Genomic DNA, 21,716 nt, shown 5'->3' on the forward strand with positions numbered 1-21,716 from the left:
ACATGATACCACGAACTTAAGCTCACCAATATAGAGTGAACTATATAAGTAGATTAATACATCAAATAGTAAATTCACTGCTATGTAATTAATTGATTGTGATGATGCAGTGTGTGATTACATTGCCAATTTGTAAAGTGCCCTACAATTGGTTACCTTCGCTTATTTGATGTCTGGCCATCAAGCTGGTATAATTATATTTGGTAAGTAAAAGCAGCAAGCTGACTGTAGAAGCAATAACTCTCACTCTCATACTTCCTGTAACTAAACCAGCCTTGATTCTCCTTAATATGTCTGTTTAGTTGCATTTGTTTTCTTATTGGTTTGTTGTGTTTACAAGCTTCTTTGACATACAATCATTTTTTATTTACCTACAAATGAGTGTAGATTTTAAAACTTTCAAAAACAGTTTTTATCTATTCATTAATTAATTGATAAATATCTATAAGGGAATATAATTTCTCAATTTTAGGATCCTGACTAATCTAACAGTTTGTGTCCTTTCAGAAGATCACTAGTTGCAAACATCAGATCTTCCTCTGCGACTAATCCCACTGTCTTCGATAAAGATCTTTAATAATAGTTACTTTCAAGGAGTTATCATGCCTCCAAAAGCTTGAGTTATTGTTCCATCTGCCTAAGTTAGGACAACTCCGAGAGCAAAAGTGGTTTGTGCAGCTGTTTGTTGTAATATTAAAAATGAAACCTATTTTGTATACAACAAACTGATCTGGTTAAAAAACTCTGAACACAGAAATATTTAAAAAATTAAACACAGCTTTGTCTGTATATACTGTAAACATGCAACGATGATCGAATATTGTTCAACTGGGAGCTGATAAGAATGCCCAAATAGATGCAATGAGGGAAAATACGGCAGATCTGTGAAAATTTAAAAAAATAACAAGTCGAAATGAAACGAGAGAAGTGAGAGGGTCAATGAAACAGCTCTTTGGCAGATGCTTAACAAAAGCAAAACTCAAAGCGATTGACGAGACATGCTTACCTAGAGCAATTGATGAGACATGCCTACCTAAAGCAATTGACGAGACATGCTTACCTAGAGCGATTGATGAGACATGCTCACCTAAAGCAATTGACGAGACATGCTCACCTAAAGCAATTGGTGAGACATCCTTATCTAAAGCAACTGACGAGACATGCTCACCTAAAGCAATTGACGAGACATGCTTACCTAAAGCAACTGACGAGACATGCTCACCTAAAGCAATTGACGAGACATGCTCACCTAAAGCAATTGATGAGACATGCTTACCTAAAGCAACTGACGAGACATGCTTACCTAAAGCAATTGACGAGACATGCTCACCTAAAGCAATTGACGAGACATGCTTACCTAAAGCAATTGAACAAATAAATGAACAAGAAATCTATTGAACAAATGACTGACTGCAAATTAATAGCAAGATAAATTCTTAAAGAAGGTATGACAACTACAAAGTCTGAAAACTAACAGAACTGTGTTTCTGAGCAATCCCTCTAAGATAGAGTATGATACTTGCTTAGCTTACTACAAGCAGAGGCTGTGTGTGTTTTTAGGAGTATCGTTATACATCTTGACTGAACATGTCTGAGTTCAATGGCAAAAGACCTCAATAACTGAAGACATCCTTAGTTGCAGCGAGCAATTTAAGGCTAGGATTTAGGAAAGTTCACGAAGGTGGCACAACTGTACATGATTACTTGCTAAATAGGAAATCAAGAACGCCTTCCTTGTTCATGTTGATATTAGCAAACAGACAACTTCTTGTATTGGAGGGTTGTATTTGATTTCACTAGACATCAATGTTTGTGCAGAATACTAGTACAAAAGTCATTTAGTTTAATTTTTTGTTGAGCAAGCGAAAAGGTTTTTATTCAACAACAATATTTACTACTGGATGGATCGGTTGTATAAATGATTTTTATTATTTGTATAGATCCTTGGAAACGTTATTTTAAAAAACAATTTTAATATTAAAAACGAATAGATATATTATCGAAGTTGCATATGTCAAAATAAATTGTGTAATTAAAATTAAAACATGGTAACATAAATCATTTGCTAGCAGCATAAAAAGTTATTAAATTATTTTAAAAACAATAGCAAACATATAACATGAGGAATCTAAGGCAGCGCAAAATACTCCAATGGAAGTGAAAAAACAAATTTATAAAATGTGACAGTACAGAAATGTGGAATGACTTATACAAGTAAAAAGAGAAAATATGTATATCAAAATTATTTTGAAAGAATGACAACTCTTACAATCTGAGCATTATTAAAACATTAAAGACTTTGAGTTCTTTCTCTAATAGTTCTTGTGGGAGTTAACAAAAAATTCTATTTAAAAACAAAACTCGTTTATGAGTCTTTTAGTTATTGTAAAGATATAATGTCAAGAAAGTTTACAATGGCCAATTATAATTGAAAAATTAAGAGAAGACACTCGGCATGCAACAATGTTACCGGCCTTGTTAAAATCCTGTTACTTGGTTAGCATGGCTCACATCGTGAAGAGATCTGCAACAAATTCATGTACATAAATAGTTGTTGACAAAAGCATTACATAATAGTCTGCAAGAGGCTATGTATAGCCCTCATATATAATACAAGTATAATATAGCCCTCATATATAATAATAATAAAATATAGCCCTCATATATAATAATAATATAATATAGCCCTTATATATAATATAAATATAATACAGCTCTCATATATAATACAAATATAATATAGCTCTCATATATAACACAAATATGATATAGCCCTCATATATAACACAAATATAATATAGCCCTCATATATAACACAAATATAATATAGCCCTCATATATAACACAAATATAATACATGTAGGCCTACTAGCAAACTATGCCTTTATCAGCTTGCCGTTTCATAGCAACTGTTTTTGGTAAAAACTCACTTTTTAAAAAATGACTACAGCCACCCATAGCGGCCTACCAGTGTAGGTAACTAATATATGACTTGTGCTGTCTATAAAATGACTATTTTGATTAGACATGAGGTACAACAGCGTAACAAACTGCTGTTAATAGGCTTTTATTGTTTTATTACTGCCGGTATGAGATATAGGTTGCTGAGAAAACATAAATGGTTGCATGTTTACAACTGTTGGATACTAAAAAGCCTTCACAAAGTTTATATGAACAAACTGCGTTGTTCGGGCAGTAAGCGAAGAACAGACTTGGATTAATTTCTCTCAATTGCTATGCTTGTTTACCCTACCATATGTTTCAGTTAGGCCTGTTTAATGTGATGTGGAATTGTCAAAATAGGGTGTACAGTAGTGTTACAACAGGAACAGAAAAATATTTTCACTTTCGTGCCTTTTACTTTTTTGGGCTATTTTGGGGGGCTTATTACAATTACAGCGTGTCTGCAAGAATACTTAGTTATGCCAGGCTCACCCATACAATAGCTTTGGTGTGTACTAAATACAGCAGACCTTAGCTCAGTTGATCTTACATTTATGAAGTGACTCAGTGTACTAGAGTATAGATACAATGCATTTTACTTGTGTTGGAGATGTCAATTGTACGCTAGCTAAAATAGTTTTAAATAATTCAGTGGTTTGTTTTTTTGATGTAATTGTTGTAAGGGAGTATTACTGAAGACTCAACTCTTTTGTTAGCTAAAGATATAATCGTGAAGATATAAAAATATAAAGTTTATGATGCGATTGCACATGATTGGTTGTGGGGCTCTACAGAGAGCAGTGGTAGCCTAGTGGACACCTGGTGGACACAGCCTGACACCGTGGTTCAATTCTCAAAAAGCCTCTGGTGGTGACCAGACCTTAAATTACTCTCTGCATTTTAAAGATTAACTGGAAACAAAGTTTTAGTGGATTGTATCAGAAAGTATCAGTATTTTTCTATAATTTGCGAGTGTTTTTGATGCTTAAGGTGATCTGACTGCCAGGATGTTTCAAGATTCAAATCAACAAAACTTGATGGCGGATAAAATGCTTGCAAGAAAAATACACGCCAAGTGACATCACTAGTTGCTATAGTTGATATCAGCTATTGCGTTCAAGTCACAGCATTACACATTTTTATTCTGTTGGTCTTTTTGTTACTATGGACATCATAATCGCACTTTCGGTTGATCTGATCATTTTAATCATGATCAAGTTTTGTTGATTTTAATCTTGAAACATCCTGGCAGTCAGATCCCCTCAAACATCAAATATAATTGCGAATGATAAAAAAATACTGACACTTTTTAATAAAATCCAGTACAAATTTGTGCAAGTTCACCTTTAAGGCTGGGCATGTCGCCAACTGTTGAGGTATTCTTGTCACCAGACTCAGACATGTTCAGCTAGGATCACAGAGTTACATGTTTGTACAACAATAGGTACTCTTAAAAACACACTCAGCCTCTGCTTGCAGTAATCTAAGTAGACATGATACTTGATCTCTGAGGGATTATTTACACACTTATACGGAGAAGGTTCAAGTCGGTTTCGAGTGTAAACATGAGCTGATTTTACCAAACTTTTAAAGGTTAGCAAAGCTGGTTTTTAAGTTTGTATTTTTCTTTCATGTAATATGTTTTTACACCATTACAGAATTTTTTACTTTATTATAAACACTATAAATTATTTCAATCTTCTTATAGTATGTCTATATTTGTCTAGTAAAAGTATTCTCTTGAAGCATTATTCATCATTCAGTTTTAACATTACATATTTAAGACTAATCAATTAATTATAATGCATATTTTAGAACGAACGAAGTGCTTCCAAAATGGGCAGGCTTGGCTAACATATATGTCCTTGAAGGCTTCCTAAAAAGCATTTGAAATTTATGCTGGCAATAAAATAATGTGTCTAATATTCTTACCAACTTGTTTGATTCAATCTCTCGATTGATATCATATCTGATGTTATCAGATAATGGAAAACCCTTCGTTATGATGAAAAAATGAATCATGGCTATAATTAGACAGTAGATTAAAAGTGCTTTTACACTGATGATTCAGACATTTTGGGTGACAGATAAAAATGACAAGATATTAATGTTCTGATGTTTTGTTTGAAAACCTGTGACTGTGATAGCACGTAATTAAACTTTGTTGTTGTATACACGTACATAAAAATTCTTTTATTTGACCTGTAATCAATAAAAGCAAATATTCTCGCTATAATTCTCCCATCATAAAGATTAGCTACCTTGAACAGCCTTGTCACTTTATTCAGCTATATTTTCTCTTAGTCTCAGCAATGTTGGCGATTTTCCAACATTTTATAATTTAGACCAAGTGTGAGCGATGGCATTTATCAGCCAAATATTGCTGTTGTTAACAGAGACAGCACCAACCTTGTTAGAAGTTGAGACTTATCCATTAGTGTGATACCTCTGCTCCAGCCATACCCGTCTCTCCAACCAGATCAAAATGTCGAAAGGCCAGTTTTAGCGATAATCATGTCATAATGTTCTAGTTAACGACCTAAAAACTAATAAAATTAAATCGTGTCAAATTTATAATTCACTAAAAAAACTGGAGGATGAGTAATGGCAGCTTACGAGGGCGGAGCTCTAACAAGGAAACCAGCCGAAGCTAAATGAATCGCTGTTAATCTTTTTTACAGTCAGTTGGCATTTAGTTGAGGGTAACAGTCTCTTTTCTATGAAATGCTTTATCCGCTTTCCTTATAACTAATAATTTGCGCAAATCATCTCTCCATCTGTTGGTGCTCCTAACTTATCATTAGGCATCTTTATTTTCCTCCATATTTATTTATTACTAGTTTTATTTTTAAACAGTTTAAACTTTAATATTAGTTTTTAGTTGTGATATTTAAGTTTGTGATGTATTTGCTTCAAACCATAACACTTTACAACTAGCTGGCATAACCATGCAAAAATAATTGTTTCATTGTTATTGTTAACATCTGTTGAGTAAATTCCACTACTTTATGTTAGGAAACTATATTCTATTTATTTACCATGAGTGCTATTTATGTCCTTCAGCGTCTATGTCTCCCATTCTCGATGTGCCGCATATTCTTTTTCGTATGGTGTATGTATGTATGGGTTTAACACTTGGCTTTGAATTAATCGATACCTTTGGATCTTCATTGTCTCTGTCACCCTTTCGAGTAATTTCAGCAGAAGATAGGTCTATATTAGATTCTGCTGGGTTGTGAACCGTCGATTGCCTCCGCAAAACTTTGTTCTGCTCCGTTTTAAGTCCTTGACTCGCTGTAAACGTTTGAGAAGCGCATAAATTTTGGTCCGCAGTATATTTCCCATTTTGTTTATCAGAGTGAGTGAAGTATATGCCTTCAGTTGGAGATGCAGTCGATTCTGGAGAACTTTCTTGTTCGCTGAACCTAACATTATGTCTGGGTGAGTTTTGGTCACCAATGTCAGTATCTTTACCATCTTTGCTTGAGCTGCAGACGGCTTGAGTTACCAATTGAGAGAAAGTACCACCAGGATAAAATATTGAATTTGGTTTCGGAGACCTGTTCATATCACTGTCTTCATCACCAGAACTTTGTGACTTACATGTAGAGTGTCTCGCGAGAATGTTGATAACGTGGTTCTGATTGAAGAGGTGGAGAATAGGCTGACGATTTTTAAGGACAAGAGGTGAATGTTCACCATCTGAGGACTCATCAGTAACATCACAGGAAGATAAGGAACCTCCAGATGCTGAGCTAGGTGGTTTAGCTGCAACTAAATAAGTAGATGGACATTATTACTCAAGAACTATTTTAATGTAAGACTATAGATAATCGGGGTGAAGGAAACTCAATCGCAGTCATTTTACTTGAGTTTTCTACCTCTAAAAGTGATGAAAAGCTCATAGCTTTAGGAGCCTTCATAGTCTAGTATTTATTAAGCTCAAGGTAAACGCCTTTTATGACCAAATCTATTGCAAGGAGCTAGTAGCAGTAGCAGAAGAATTTGACAGCAGTAGTAGTTGTCGAACTAGAAGTAATCATCATGAGTTTGCTGCAGTCACTAAAACACTCACAACACAATGACAAAAAATATCTATTGTGAAGTAAGCAGTTGTTTAGTCTACTGCACATCTATAAACTTGCAGTTATCTTCCTCATGGCAATTGGCTGTTATGTGGTTTACATAGGAATTACTCTATTAATGACCTACGAATCAAATAAAACGTTTCTAGCAGTATCCAAATGTGTTTGTCATAAGGCAAGTAAGTGTTCAAGTGTTCAAATATTGTAGCCTAAAACCATAAAAATCATTTATAAAGATCTCAGGCTACAGCATTTGCCAGTATATTGTCATGCATGCTCTTGTTTACTGTTGAAGGACTCTGTTCTTGTGTGCCATAATGTATGCCAAGCAAAGCAAAAATCTACTAAATTTTTCGTACAATTGTGAGGGATATGTAAGTGAAATTTGAATGCCATGTTTGTGTTCAATAGTATATCACCTACACACATGGAGTCCAAAAGTGCTTTAATAGTTAATAGTAGGAGTTGTTAATAGTATTAGTCATAGTAGTTACAATCACTACCAGTAGTACTAGTGTTAGTCATAAGATTTACAATTACTAGCAGTAGTAGCAGAAGCTACTAGTATTAGTCTTAGAAGCTACAATCACTAGTAGTAGTAGCAAAAGTTACTAGTATTAGTCATGGGAGTTACAATTACTAGTAGTAGTAGTTACTAGTATTAGTCATGGGAGTTACAATCACTAGTAGTAGTAGTAGTTACTAGTATTAGTCATGGGAGTTACAATCACTAGAAGTGGTAGTGGTTACTAATATTAGTCATAGGAGTTACAATCACTAGTAGTAGTAGGAGTTATAGTAGTAGAGGCAGGGGCTCATCATTACATTCACATGTACCCTTTTATCTTATTAACTTATGAATGCCATGCCTAACTAAGCGGAACAATAATGAATTTTTCATGTAAATATGCACTTATTACCATAAAAATGTCTTCTAGTATACGTAACATAACCTTTGCAGTTTATCGGGTATTTTCGCCATACAGGACAAAGACTTAACTAACGACTGGCAGTGGCTACTTGTCACCTTCCACTCTCATAGTGCCTACAAGCTATCTGTTCCGCTTTGTTTGCATATACATGTAATCCTACGACATCAGCCTGTTGTTACCTAAGCTAAGTGAAATAGTACAACCACTGCTATCCCATCATATCACATAAAGTTCGCTTACATTGGAGTCAAATATCTTCTGCATCAGACACAATTCAGAGACAACCTCGATGTTTATGTGGTACAAAGGCTTTGTCAACTTATCAGTTTTATTACTATCATTGCTATTGTTAGCCGCAAAGATAATGATGTTATTAGCAGATTTATTGTGTTTAAGGTATTTACAAAATGCAAAAAGTGCATTTGTTGCTCATAGAGTTAGCCAATGGGTTGCAAAAGATGCGAAAGACCTCTGAACAAACCAAACAAGCTAAATAAGCTGAAACTAGGGCGGATACCATCAAACAACATGGTGCCTGCATCGGTAAAAAGGATTGGCCTGCATACTGTCATATTGTAACTCCCTGTTATGTAACACATATCTCTGTGACATCTTTACCCGTGACAAGAGTATGCAGGTACTTACATGATCCGATCTCTCCAATAGTAGTTAGTGAACTTGGGCCTTTACTTCGATGCCTCTTTTTAGAGCTTACAGAATCTCCTCTAACTGGTGTTCTTGGAGTGACGTGCATAATATCCGTTGATGCAAACACAGCTGACTGTCTCATAAGTCGCTGCCGGGCAAGAGGAGAGTGTGAGGCGATAATCTTGTGCAGCTGTGTACAAGGTTCACTCGGGTTTATGTCGTGAAAACTTGGAGGAATGCGAGTAAATATCTCAGCAACAGCTATAGAAAACAATTAATTATTATATAATCGTTGCTTATATAGCATAAAAACTAAACATTAATTATTTGTACAAAGCATTCATTAAATTTTTTTGTAACCGGCTTCAGCTAAACATCAATAGTTATTTTAGTTTGCTAAAAATTGTGTTCAATTAAGTTGCAAGCAATACTTGTTGTACCCAATTCTCCAATCTGCACTTCCCCAAAAAATTCACAACACCTTATACCAGACACCAACACCTCACCAACTTACATGGCAGAACAGATCTATGCAAAAGAGCTTTTTCTTTCAATACACATAATTTACTCTCTTAGTCTTCTCATGGTCTAATTTGCTCTAAATGACATTTACCTGTGACAATAAAGTTTATATAGATCTATCTATAATACACGTTTGTAGAACAATTGCGTTCCGTAACCAAGGAACCCCAAGAAAGTTTAATCATATGTGACGCAGCTTTAGTAACATCACATATTGCGACATCTCACATGTCATCACGTGTCATGAAAGGAGACAAAGTGATATACGATAGAGTGTTAGGATTAACTTCTTGAGAAGACTCAATGTTAGGAATTTGTTGTTCACATTCAGCAACCTTGTACTGTGCTCTATAGTCTGTGTTTACCCTAATAATTCACTACGCTGGTGAGAGGGCAGTGGGTATTGTCAGATATAATAATACAGCAGGATATTACATGAAACCAACATCTGCTGCTCTAGTAGAATGACATGTAACTTATAGTATAATAGTTCTGTCTACCAGCATTATTGATTGATCTGACCATCATTTGCTGAGGTTCCGATGAACTCTGGTAGAAAAGGTCAATTGACAACGTTCTGCAACCTCCCAAAAGTCAGCAGGGGGATAAAAGTTTGACAGTTTTTAGGGCGGTTGTTGCAAGTCGGTCTCATAGTCATTTAGGTGAATGAAAAGTGAATCTAATTATTGAAGGATCCTGTTAGATTCGGTAGATTTGACAACTAAGACACTAATTCACCTGACAATATTATGCTCATCTTAGTATCTCTTGGTGAGTTTAATTCTCAAACATGTCTGTACTAGCCATTACTGGGTAGAAAAACTCAAATATAACCCTTATTATCATCGTTTATCTACCGTATATTCCTATTCCATTCAACTTAGAATAATCATCAAAGTTTGCTTTCCAACTTAAAGCGAAATTTGCTCTAGCAACAAGTCTCATTTGTTGTAGAATTGACACCAAACAAGCTTGTCATCTTGGAGATTAGATATTTACCAAGTTACAAATAAAAGCAGTTACTCACAAGTATTGGGTGAGCAGCAATAGTGCTAGTAACCAAGCTTGAATCTTTTTAGTCTTTTGTAAGAAACAAGTAGAACGGCTATTTTTCAGTATTCGCACTGGTTGACACGGACAGATCGTTGCTCTGTTCATGCCACTTTAGAGCCACCATGAAATGACATTTACAGCGCAAGAACGCTGGTTATTTTGGTTCTTTCTAGTCTATAGCATAGATACAGCCTTTTAAACAAACAACGATTAGTGCAGTCCACAAGTTGCTAATACAAATCATACTAAAAGTACATTGTATTTAGATATTTGTTATTTTTAATAGCATGAGATAGATAGATTTAATTTCTTGTAGTACTATGCGATTGACTACTTGATTTTTTGCAAGTCTTTAAATAATGCCTTTTTATACAAATTACTTTATAATAATACTTTATTCTGCGGTTAATGGGGCTTAGAGCTGAACATAAAGTAGTGCCACTCCCCTTCCAGTTCTTCTCATGCAATAGATCAGATTCATTTGCTCAGAATTAGTTTAGGAATAATAGTTTTCAATCCAAGAGACTTGGCTCTCTTGTTATTGGTTCGAATCCGTGTTGACTTCTATTTCATCCTCTCTCTCTCTCCTCCCCCTCCCCCTCCCCCTCCCCTTTCCCTACTGTCCTCCATCTCTTCCCCTTCTGTGTGAAACGCAGTGAAAGTGTGGCTTTAGCTGACAATCTGCAATGCGCTGAGGATGTGAAGGGTGGGGCGTGAAGAAGTAAAAAATCAGAAGCTAAAGTAAAACTTCTATTATGAACGGCATGTTTTCAAAGAGAATCGTTGTGTTTACTTCTCGCTTCAACCAAAGAGCTTAATCATTTTAAGAACGTTTGTCTACTGAAAATCACTGGTTATTATTTCAATTTTTTGCCCAGTTTTATTATTATAAGACAGTTTCTCAGAACTGTAATACAACCCAAAGCACCTTTAGAAAGATCACTCTGGATATCTATCATATGCAATCACAAAGCTGGGATGCGGTTGTCTCTGTTGCACAACATTGATTTGCTCAACAGTTTGCCACTATTACATTACTAAATTCCCATGCAGCTGGTGTAGCGGCGCACGGGTGCACCTGTACCAAAGCGCTGCATTGGGCCGACAAGCAGATCACATTTACATAGGGCCCTATAATAGTCGGACGATGATTGTATGATGCCTTATGTCAAGGCATATTTCTGCGTATGAAGAGACAGGAAAGCAAAACCTATGCTCACAAACAAGTGCGACGTCGTTGGTCGCTAAGGCTGTTTCCCTGGCACAAAGACAGCGCATCGCACGGTGTTGCGTTTCCAAACAGCGACACTGAATCAGAATGACATCGTACAGCTATACGTATGACAGAATGAAAGCGACACGGCTGTTTCCGTGATGACATTGCAGCGCCATGTAGGAGTGTGTCACTATGCTTATTCCTGTATGAAAACTTAGTATACCCTAGGACACTTAAGTATTCGCGGCATCTAACTTTCGCGTTTTCGCGGAGTCATCATCACGCGAAAGATTCATGCGCGAAACTAAACTATCATAACGAACTAGCGAAAATTCGAAATTAAATAGCTATGTTCTACGCAGGCCTGTATTCACTGGTTGCAAGTTGGGGGGCTAATGTTAGACGACTAGTTATGAACATCTGTGGTGTGGAGAAGGGGGGGGGGTGCTGTAAGCTCTCAACAGGTTTCTCTTATGTAGGGCCTCAGCCCAGCCTCTCACGTGAAGTTTTAAAAAATTTTATTGGCAAGTATCAACATTTTTCTATTTTTTGAGATTTGCTTTGTTTTAGCTGATGTGACTGACAAAACGTTTTAAAATTAAAACAGGCAAAACTTGTATGCAGTTAAAAAGCTCAGAAAGAAGACATCTTTTTTTTAAGCGTTTTAACAAAGATCATTTTTGCCGATTTTATTTCAAGTTCATTAAGTAGGATATGGGCAAGCAGATGTTTGCTAAAACTTGATATTTTGCAAACCTTTATAAAAGTCGTTAACAAGAATATTTTGCCGCTGATGAAGATAATAATGATGCCTAAGAACTATAAAAAGTTGATGTTTGTATCTATGGCTTCGAATAAAGTGATATTCTACAGCGATAAAAACCTTTCTATAGCCGTTGGACTATGAAATTCCTAAAAAGTTGGGGCGTCTTAGCCGGCCATCTGTCCAAGGGAATACGGCCCTGTAGTTCATTGATATCCACAACAAAATCGTGATATTAGAAATGCAGATAATTTTGTGTGTGATTGAGCTCATTGGGAAATTTCTAGTAAATTCGTTAATACACCGAATGAGCAGCATGGCAAAGCAAATTAGGATAACAAGTTTTTTTGGAAAAGCCAAGACAAACGAAGAAGATGATGATATCAGTTTAGTCACCGAATTTGTAACTGATGAGGATGAAAGTCTGGTAGGTGAAGTCATACAATTAAATAATACTTATTGTAGTGATGAATTTTACTGCCAACCAAAAACGATAACAACCCTCACCAGGTCTAACCATGTTATACAGTTCTGGTTGTGATGTTGGTTGTTATCTATTTTCTTTTCTATGAGACATGTACTGTATTTGATTTTTTTTAAATTTGAAATATTGTGAACTCAAAACGTGCCATGGCCATAGCTTGCTATAAATAATTGAGATCTAATATTCGTACCATATCGGTCACGACGGAAAGGACCGAGACGTCATTGATAGTCCAAGAAACAAATGGCAGCAAGCGATCACGTTGAATTATCGATTTCTGCCATACATTTATACCTGCGGGTTACAATTACAAACTAGTCGCAAATATAACAACTTTTTTTTACAAGACGACCGGACCTGAGGAATCTAATTTGTTTGTTCCACTGTATTTATTTTCACATCACTATATTTTCGCACTCATCAGAGCTGCGAAATTAAGTTGCAGCGAAATTTTACTCTGTGTGCTACTCACGAAACTAAATACTAGCGAAATATAAGTGTCCTAGGGTATGTTATTTAGCAGAACTTTTGATAGTTGCCGATCATAATATGAACTAAGAACGTGACTTCTACTTATCTAGTTGTTACACTAAATCTGCTGCTCAAACTACTTTGCATCAAAACTTGATCACAACACATAAAGGTTGTGATAAAAGGTGTTGACCTGTAGCGTGTCTTACACGCCTGAAGTTCAAAACAATTTTTGATGTCTAAGACAAAAGTGAACAGCAGTCTGTAGCAGTACTTTCCTATTCATTTTCATTGCTAAACTTCCTACGACTGATTAGGGTGATCTCACACCCCTCTCCGTATTGAATGAAACAAAAAGGTCATTGAAAGGTCATTCTACAAAAAGCCTAATGTTTTATACAGCAGCATATAAATGAAACAACTTTACTTTATGGTCATTGACTATTTTTTACCTTTTATCCGATCACAATGTGTTTCCTTGTGGGTGAGTAAAATGCGTAAAACATTATTAGGATTGATGGCCTTACGGTCTTCATTTTTGATATATAGAAGATCTGAAAGTTGATTTCAACATCCTCGCAAACTCAAACCCCTTAGGGGTTCAAGCAACCTTAATCCGGAAGCACTGATCTATATCTATAGTCAAACATTCATGAATTTTGTTTGTAGCATTTCATGCTGCAGACTTTTGAGCTAAGGTTAGAAAAGAGCAACACTGCCTCAAGCTTTTGTGATGAGAAACACTTGTGGGACAACATTACCACATTATGTGCTGGCACTCGGGAGGCCTGACTAACTAAGTACTATAGCGATATGCTTCCACCAGCATGTTCAGCAATGAAATTAAGACAAACTATAGTATGAGTCCCAAGCTTGTAGATAGTAAATAGATAAGAATTTTTTGAACACAAATCATACCTGTGGTAAACATCAACCGATCAGCTTGTCCAGAGAAACAAACTATTCAGTTAAACTACTAGCATCTCTTTTAGCCGAGACAAATTTACGTAATTGCATATTATAGTACTTTATTAGCAATAATTTTATTTCAAATAAAAAATTTTTCGAAGTTAAACAAGACTAATAAAACAAAAAAGGGCCAGTAAAATTAAATAAATAATTTTCAATTAGTGTAGGTATATCATTTTTCTTTTTTGCTAAGAGAACGAATATTAGGTGGAAGATTGTTAAAGTAGCTGGCAATGATTTTTTCAAAATAATTGTTAGATGTTGCATGCAATTTGTTCATATCACATAAGTTTGAATGTGTTGAAAAATGTGTTTAACTGTCCTGTAAAAAATGAGGACACAACCATGAAAGATCTTGAAACCTTTACCTATGCTAAATGTTTACTCTACATCAATTAAGGTAAGAAGATGAAAATATTTGGAAAGATCATTTGTTGGAATAAAATGTGCTGTTGCAGTTAAATTAAAGTTAAAGATTAAAGTTAGAAATATTCACTTCATGTTGAAAACAGAGGCATGGTCAGATCTCCTGTGGTATATTTAACAGGCAAGAGCTGGTCTAACCTACCTACCATGTTTAGTTCATTAAGATGAGTGGTTTGAATGGCAATTCCACAATCTCAAATCACCTCCTACAGAAATCACATGGCATGAATGGCTCTAACTGGCATCTGCCTGTCGATCTACCAGCAGTAGATTAAATCAGCTGTCACACAATTTATAATCTCTTTAAATCACTAATTTGGCAGGTTGAAAATTTTGAAAAACGATGTATACTGGAAGCGAAAAAAGAGGCGTTGCAAAAAACTACCATGAAATAGTTTAACCTAGCAATGATCTTTCTGCGAAGTGTGCATGAGAGATCTAGAGCAGTATCGTTGTCCATTATATATAAACATTATTTTATATTACTATACATGTAAATAACTTTTGTACGCTTTGCGTTTCATTATGAAAACAATTTCACAGAGCTAATCATAACAAAGCTGCAAGTACATATATCGCTCTTGCCTAATGCTTGCCACTTGACTAGCGTTGTTATTGACCATATCAAATTCTATTGGGCAATGTCAAAAGTAGGCAAAAAGCAAGCATTACAAACGCCGGTGAATCATAAGCCTACGACTAATTCAATTGTCTCATAAAACGTGGTCTCTCTATTGGTTCTCAACAATGTATTTTAATTGCAAGCATTTATGCCCAGCTCATTTTACAAGTAGCTTGCTTGACCTTAAAAGTGTTGCCACTCTTCCCAAAGAGATGCAATAATTCTTTGAAGAAATCAACGTAATAGGAGCAACCTTACTGTTATGAACTTTTTTGGAAATTCCCAGGCATGGTTTATGTTTGTAAAGGTTTCTATAACCAACCGAAAGACAAGGTCTGAAGCAGAAGCCACTGAAAAAAGTGTAAATTTAGGAACAACTTAGCTCTGGTTATATATCATATTCACAAAGGTGTGCATGAGACGTTTTAGCGATAGGCAAAAGGCAAAAGGTCAATAATCTAGACAAAGGCAGTACAGAAAAACAGCAAATAGTGATATGGTGTGAAATCTCGATTTTAAAAAGTTGTCTTGCAAATGTGAAGATAAAGGTTTGAAAATATTTTTGCTTAAAAAACTGACTGTCATGTTAAACAAGGTATTTGTGTTTAATAAGAAAAATAGTAGGCTCAGCCTAAGATCGACGAGCCCATTTCATACATTTTTTTTATTCAGCCTAATTAAAATCATTGCTATACAAGGAATCAGATGTAATGCTTGCAGCCTCAGGAAGCTCTATTCTGATTGGTCAAATTACAATATGTTACCATTTTGTACCAATCAATGTCTTTTGTGTATCTTAAAATTTTGTAAATACTTCACCAACAAGCATAAGGCGGCCATATTAAACAAGACTGATTAACGCACAGCTATATAAACTTTTTAATTAATTTTTAATGGAATGAGCTTCAGAACTTTGTCTTGATAGCCAAACTACGAAAGAGTGAAAAAGTTCTTACAAAATCAAACACTGACGGTTCAGAGCCAGACGTTAATCTAAATTGATAGCGGTGTTCAGCGTCATTAGGTAACACAAATTTAAATACAGCGTTTAGGCATGACATCATCAGGCCACAAGGCTTTTCAACCCGCTTAACAGAAACATTATTTTATAGCATAATGCTCTTTATTATATATTTGCATCCTCACCATTAAAGTGCACATATTTCTTTCTAAACGTCACGAGCTCTTGCTATAGGAACCAGAAATAGAATGGAACAAAGCATTTACTTACATACACCCAAAATAAATCTGTGCACATCACGGATCTCACAAGTTTTATCACAGTGTTATCAGGGAAGTAAGTTAAAATTAGTTTTTAGTACTGCCCAGGACAGCTATCCTACAACCCCATGACAACGCGTAAGGAAACATATCAATTGTTTGAAGTTTAACAGGAAAAACTCAAGCAGCAGGAGTACGCTTATGATGAAACTTCCGCGTTTGCATTATACGACTTCCTACAAGCTGGCTCTAGAACATTGCTTGTCTATTCCAAGTTAGCAGCATTGTTCTAGAGCGATTTGAAATACTAGATAACAGATCTACTCCTGATGAAAGAAACTAAAAATACACTTTTGTACCACTCACTAACAGTTGGGTATGGTAAGGTGGTTTGAGATAAGCCAGTGGAAATCATTAAAAAAAGTCAAAGGAATGTAAAGTAAAAATGTGGTGTATCTTAGGGAGCGATGGTGATCAATTTGTGTTTGGTAAAAACGAGGTTGTGTGACATCAAGGAACAGGTAAGATAACACAAATACCTAAAAGATTAAGATGTATTAAGGCTATGAGTTAGAATGACTTGAGCTAAATTGTTTAAAGCGAGAGTAGTCCTTTTTAAAGAAGTCACTCTAGACCTGATACTGAGTATATATATAAGGCCTTAGTTAGTTTGCTTTAGTCTTTGACTTGCAGAAAAAAGAACGCAAGCCTTTGGTCATTGGATCCAAGATGGCTGATTCAGTCTCTCACTTCTGACTACCAGCAACTGTCTACGCATGAAAAACTGTCAAACATTACTTTTCAATCAGCTAGTAGTTAGTAAACAAAGATTTATAAGCTATGATATGATGCAACAAGATGGCTCACCTGAGAGAGCTTCATGTTCTTCACTCTCCTGGAATTCTGGGTGCATAGAAAGGAACTGCTTGGTAAGAACTTGATCTCGTTGGGAAACGAAAAACCGATGAGGAAGTCTTTGCAGAAGAGACATGTCGTGCTGAACAAACCCAATGCTGCTTAGGATGACCTCTGGGTCAACTCGTTTGCTGTCCAAGATGTCAGCTACACTCGTCACTCTATCAAAAAGATTAGACTACACTCACAAAATTTGTGACGTTTGATCGATCTACCAATTTGAACTAATTAAAAAGTTAATGATCTGTCATTCTGAGATCAGGGAATATTGTTAACAAGCCAAGCCTTCCGGTAGCAACGAGTGCTCCATATTTCAACCCTGTAAGACTGAAGTATTAAAAATAGCTGTATTATTTAAAGGGTGTTGATTTCAACATATGCAAGGAAACACATGAAGCGAACATGTTGTGTCTAGCAAATTTCGCAACAGTCCGTCGCATGACATGTAATGGAAATGAACAGAACCCATGACAAGTGCAATTAATAACCTATCAATGTTTTTGCTTCTAAAGGGATTCTTGTTGAGGGATTCTGATTAGGTAACTAGGTTAGTAGCGGGCAAAGCTAGATAATTGCTACCTTCAACTTTAGTGGTCAAATCTGTTGAGCAATTCATTGAGAACGTTGGCATGCAGTTTTCCTTCAAGCAAATTTGTTTATGATTTAGTATTGGCCATGATGATGATTTAGTATTGGTTAATGAAATCTTTGAAATAGCCAATGATCATCAAGATTCAGCGCATTTGTTTTATTAAAAAATAGTTACAAACAAGTCGAAATACTTTTGAAGCTAAAATTAAAGTACTACAACACTAAAAAATAAAAATGTGGAATGATTACTGTTGGTTTATGACAGAGACAAGATGCTTTAGATTAGTACAAATGATTTTGGGTCATTATTACACTTGCAGTCAGGGTGAAGTGAGGTTAACTGTTTACAGGCATTTTTATTCCAGTCTAGTAAAAGGGACTTTGTTTTAGCTCGTATAAAAACGCATGCCTCTAAATATTCTACTTGTGGTATCGATGTAATGCTAATATTGATCTGGTGTTGCTGACATTGTAGGGAACAAGTTTATCAAGTCTCTGCTCATGTAATTAGTTCTTCTTGTGGTTGTTATGTCGAAAAAACCATTTTTTATAAACCTCTTGTCAAGTAGCTGGCAATCTGGGATATAGATTATTAGATAAAAAGGATGATTTTAAGCTACTTGCAGTCAAAGTTATATCTTGTCTAAGACTTACGTTTGTTACTCGCAGTGTACAACTCAAGTGTATTACTCACAATTATGACAAAAACACAAACATCTTGTCTTTTGTATATATACTGTAGACGCCTTATAACGTATACCTCCTATAACAGAAGTTTCAGATAGAAAAATAGATAAAAATATAGAAAGAATTTATGTGAAATTTTTGCTTTTTACTACGTAAAAAATTCTATAAAACGTTAAGTGCCAAGTCGGGCGAATTTTCAAATTTGATTTAAATGTTAATCTATCTCAAAGCATTTGCGAAAGAAAACACGACTTGCGTATAGTGTTATACCTACTACATGTATATATTTTGCGACAATCTAGTTTGTCGTGATATATCGCCAGATGTGTCAACAAAACAGAGAATAGGGTAGCTGCACATTGTTCATCGATACAAGGGGGATCGGTTAGTGCATGTTTTTCAGTGTCGGTCTACTAATCCGAATACCACGAGTTAAGAGTATCGTCAAAAGTTATTTTCTATCCTAACCTTGACCTCTGGATACTGATAGACAACGAACAGGTAGACACCACTCTCTGTAAGATATTTTGTTATTTTGCGTTATTGTAGGCGTAGAAAATATTTGTTATTAGTTTTACTTTGAAGAGTACACTTTGCTGTTTAGAAAAATAAGCAAATCGTTGTATATAAGCATCGAAGATGTATGCTCCCCATCAAGTTATTGTAGAATTGCCGAAATCATGGTCTATAAAACTAGTGAGATTGATCATAAAAAGGAGAAAAGTTGTCGATGCAAACTAATAATGCTGCATTTACGGTGCAGCCTACAAATTGAAAAATGAAGTCAAATTTTTCCCTTTTGTATGCCCAAAGGGATGAGTTTGGAAAGATCTTGGAACGGATTAGGCTATTTACATGTATTTTATTGTTTTTATAATATAAATTCCTTATAACGTAAATGTTCCTGGAACAGATTATTTACGTTGTAGGAGCGCGTACCGTATATTGTTTTTATTTTTTTGTCTCACAGTCTAATTAGTCTAAAACAACATTGACCAGTGATAATAATGTTTATATCCATCAATCCAACCATCTACATATATTTTTTTATAAAAAAATTTTTTACATGTGATACATACCACAAAATAAATAAATAAATTTTTTTATTACCATAAGGTGTCATAAACACAGACAAAGATATATTTATAGGCCTACAAGGACAACTACCAAGCTTAAGTATACATCTTATCTATTTAAATAAAAGATAAATAGAATTAGCAATACAATTATACAATTGTTGAGTGCATCTTTTGGTGAGTACAAATTAAAACCATTATGTCACAGATATCTGATACTTGAGAACTGCAAGTATGATTTTGGCTTTTCTTATAATACATGTATAACGTGTGATTATAGCAACCAACTTTCTTTTTTGTATTCATTTTGCTGTTTCTTCAAAACAGCAACATGAGTTATCATAAGCGTGACAATAAAAGCGAAGATGGCGTCGCTGTAACGTCGAGCAATTTATTGATGGTTTAGAATTGCTTTCATCAATTAAACACCAGTTTTTAAGGCTAGCTTCAATCGATGCGTCTTTCGATTTCTAGTCAAAGCTAATCAGTTTAAGTCTTTCATGATGCCAGCTATCAGTCAGTCAAGAAAATACGAATAAAACAGTTTATATTTAAGAAGAAATTTTTAGTGGAGGAATGCGAATTATCAAAACCTCTGGGTGTAGATTATGCAAAGATAAAGCTTTAAACTGGCTGTTGATTTGAGTACCGCAGACAGAGAACTCTAAAAATCACCAAGTTTAAAAGTTTATACACAATGAAGCTGAACATATGTATGTACATCAATTAATTTTATCAAGCTTAAAATAGAAGTCATCTAAAGTGTGATATCCAAATTACTGATCATATTTTGTTTCTAAATAAAAGGAATAAAAACATGTATGCAGCTTATAGTTGCCTCATGAAACAAGAGAAAAAGCTAACTTTTCATGAAAAGATGTTTTCTTTTTTTTACTTTTCATGCTAGATGTGAACAGTTACTCTTGGTAGATACTTTCTAAATAAGACAAAACGCTTTCTTCCTAACTTGAAAATGTGTAACAAAGCAATAACAGCTTTTTATACCATAGAACTTTGCACGTAGGCAAGTCTCTAAACCGAGTCTGTATCAAGTTGTAACAGCAAGAAAGCTTAAAACTGCTCAAACCAGCTACATATATTATAAGAGTAACAGATCCTACATATCATAGCCTAATACCTCATGCTAGTTGGACTAAAAGCAAGGGTGGGGTGCTCATTACAAGGTGGTAGTAGTTGCTTATTAGATATTTGTGGTCTGCCAATTCTATGAACTGAAACACGGTCTGGGCTTCTCTGATTTCCAAGCATAAGCTGAGAAGTTCAAAGGATCAAAAGTAACTTAGTATGTGCTACTTACATGTACCTCTGATAAGGTAAGTAATACAGTATGTGCTACTTAAATGTACCTCCTTTAAGGTAAGTAATACAGTATGTGCTACTTACATTTATATAGGTAAGTAATGAAGTTTAGCCTACTTACCTCCTAAAAGGTAAATAGTAATACAGTATGTGCTATTTATTCTCCTAAAAGTAAGTAATGAAGTTTGTGCTACTTACCTTCTAAAAGGTGAGTAGTCCAGTTTGTGTTACTTACCTCTTTAAAGGTAAATAATGCAGTTTGTGCTGCTTATCTTCTTAAAAGTAAGTAATGAAGTTTGTGCTACTTACCTCCTAAAAGGTAAGAAAACCGGTTTGTGCTACTTACCTCCGAAAAAAGGTACGTAGTCCAGTTTGTGTTACCTACCTCTTTATAGGTAAGTAATGCAGTTTGTGCTACTTACCTCCTAAAAGGTAAGAAAACCGGTTTGTGCTACTTACCTCCGAAAAAAGGTACGTAGTCCAGTTTGTGTTACCTACCTCTTTATAGGTAAGTAATGCAGTTTGTGCTACTTACCTCCTAAAAGGTAAGTAATCCAGTTTGTGCTACTTACCTCCTTTAAGGTAAGTAATGCAGTATGTGCTACTTACAGCCTTAAAGCTAAGTAATCCAGTTTGTGCTACTTACCTTCTTAAAGGCTGCATTGAGTCAACGTCGTCTTCACCCCTGTGCAGGTTACAGCTCTCTGCATTCCGACTAACTAGGCACAGGCTTTTGTAAAAGCTTGTTGGATGCATTCAGCCGTGAATTAGA

General features: G+C 35.2%; 1 protein-coding gene across 2 annotated transcripts; it reads right to left on the reverse strand.

Annotated features, from left to right (window-relative positions):
* Window positions 1-1,864: 1,864 nt before the first annotated feature.
* LOC137387608 (uncharacterized) lies at window positions 1,865-21,716 on the reverse strand. 2 transcript variants are annotated; one of them, XM_068074076.1, is made up of 6 exons: window positions 21,591-21,716; window positions 17,223-17,431; window positions 8,606-8,869; window positions 5,982-6,717; window positions 5,353-5,482; window positions 1,865-2,524 (listed from the first exon to the last, which is right to left on the reverse strand). In XM_068074076.1, exons 1-4 carry the CDS (start codon window positions 21,698-21,700, stop codon window positions 5,990-5,992), a joined length of 1,311 nt encoding a protein of 436 aa, XP_067930177.1. In that variant the 5' UTR covers window positions 21,701-21,716; the 3' UTR covers window positions 1,865-2,524; window positions 5,353-5,482; window positions 5,982-5,989. The 2 variants fall into 2 exon arrangements, with proteins under 2 accessions (XP_067930177.1, XP_067930176.1); XM_068074075.1 differs by having other exon boundaries at window positions 5,353-5,489.

This window comes from Watersipora subatra, chromosome 2 (genome assembly GCF_963576615.1).
Source record: "Watersipora subatra chromosome 2, tzWatSuba1.1, whole genome shotgun sequence".
In the NCBI taxonomy this organism is placed as follows: domain Eukaryota; kingdom Metazoa; phylum Bryozoa; class Gymnolaemata; order Cheilostomatida; family Watersiporidae; genus Watersipora; species Watersipora subatra.

What these genes read in the sequence shown, in the direction of transcription:
- LOC137387608 (XM_068074076.1), bottom strand. Translation starts at nt 21,700, where the DNA reads ATGCATCCAACAAGCTTTTACAAAAGCCTGTGCCTAGTTAGTCGGAAT. An exon ending in TCAATGCAGCCTTTAAGAAG is followed by an intron (nt 17,432 to 21,590) that starts GTAAGTAGCACA and finishes TCTTTTTGATAG; the next exon opens with AGTGACGAGTGTAGCTGACA. An exon ending in AGAACATGAAGCTCTCTCAG is followed by an intron (nt 8,870 to 17,222) that starts GTGAGCCATCTT and finishes TGTTTTCTATAG; the next exon opens with CTGTTGCTGAGATATTTACT.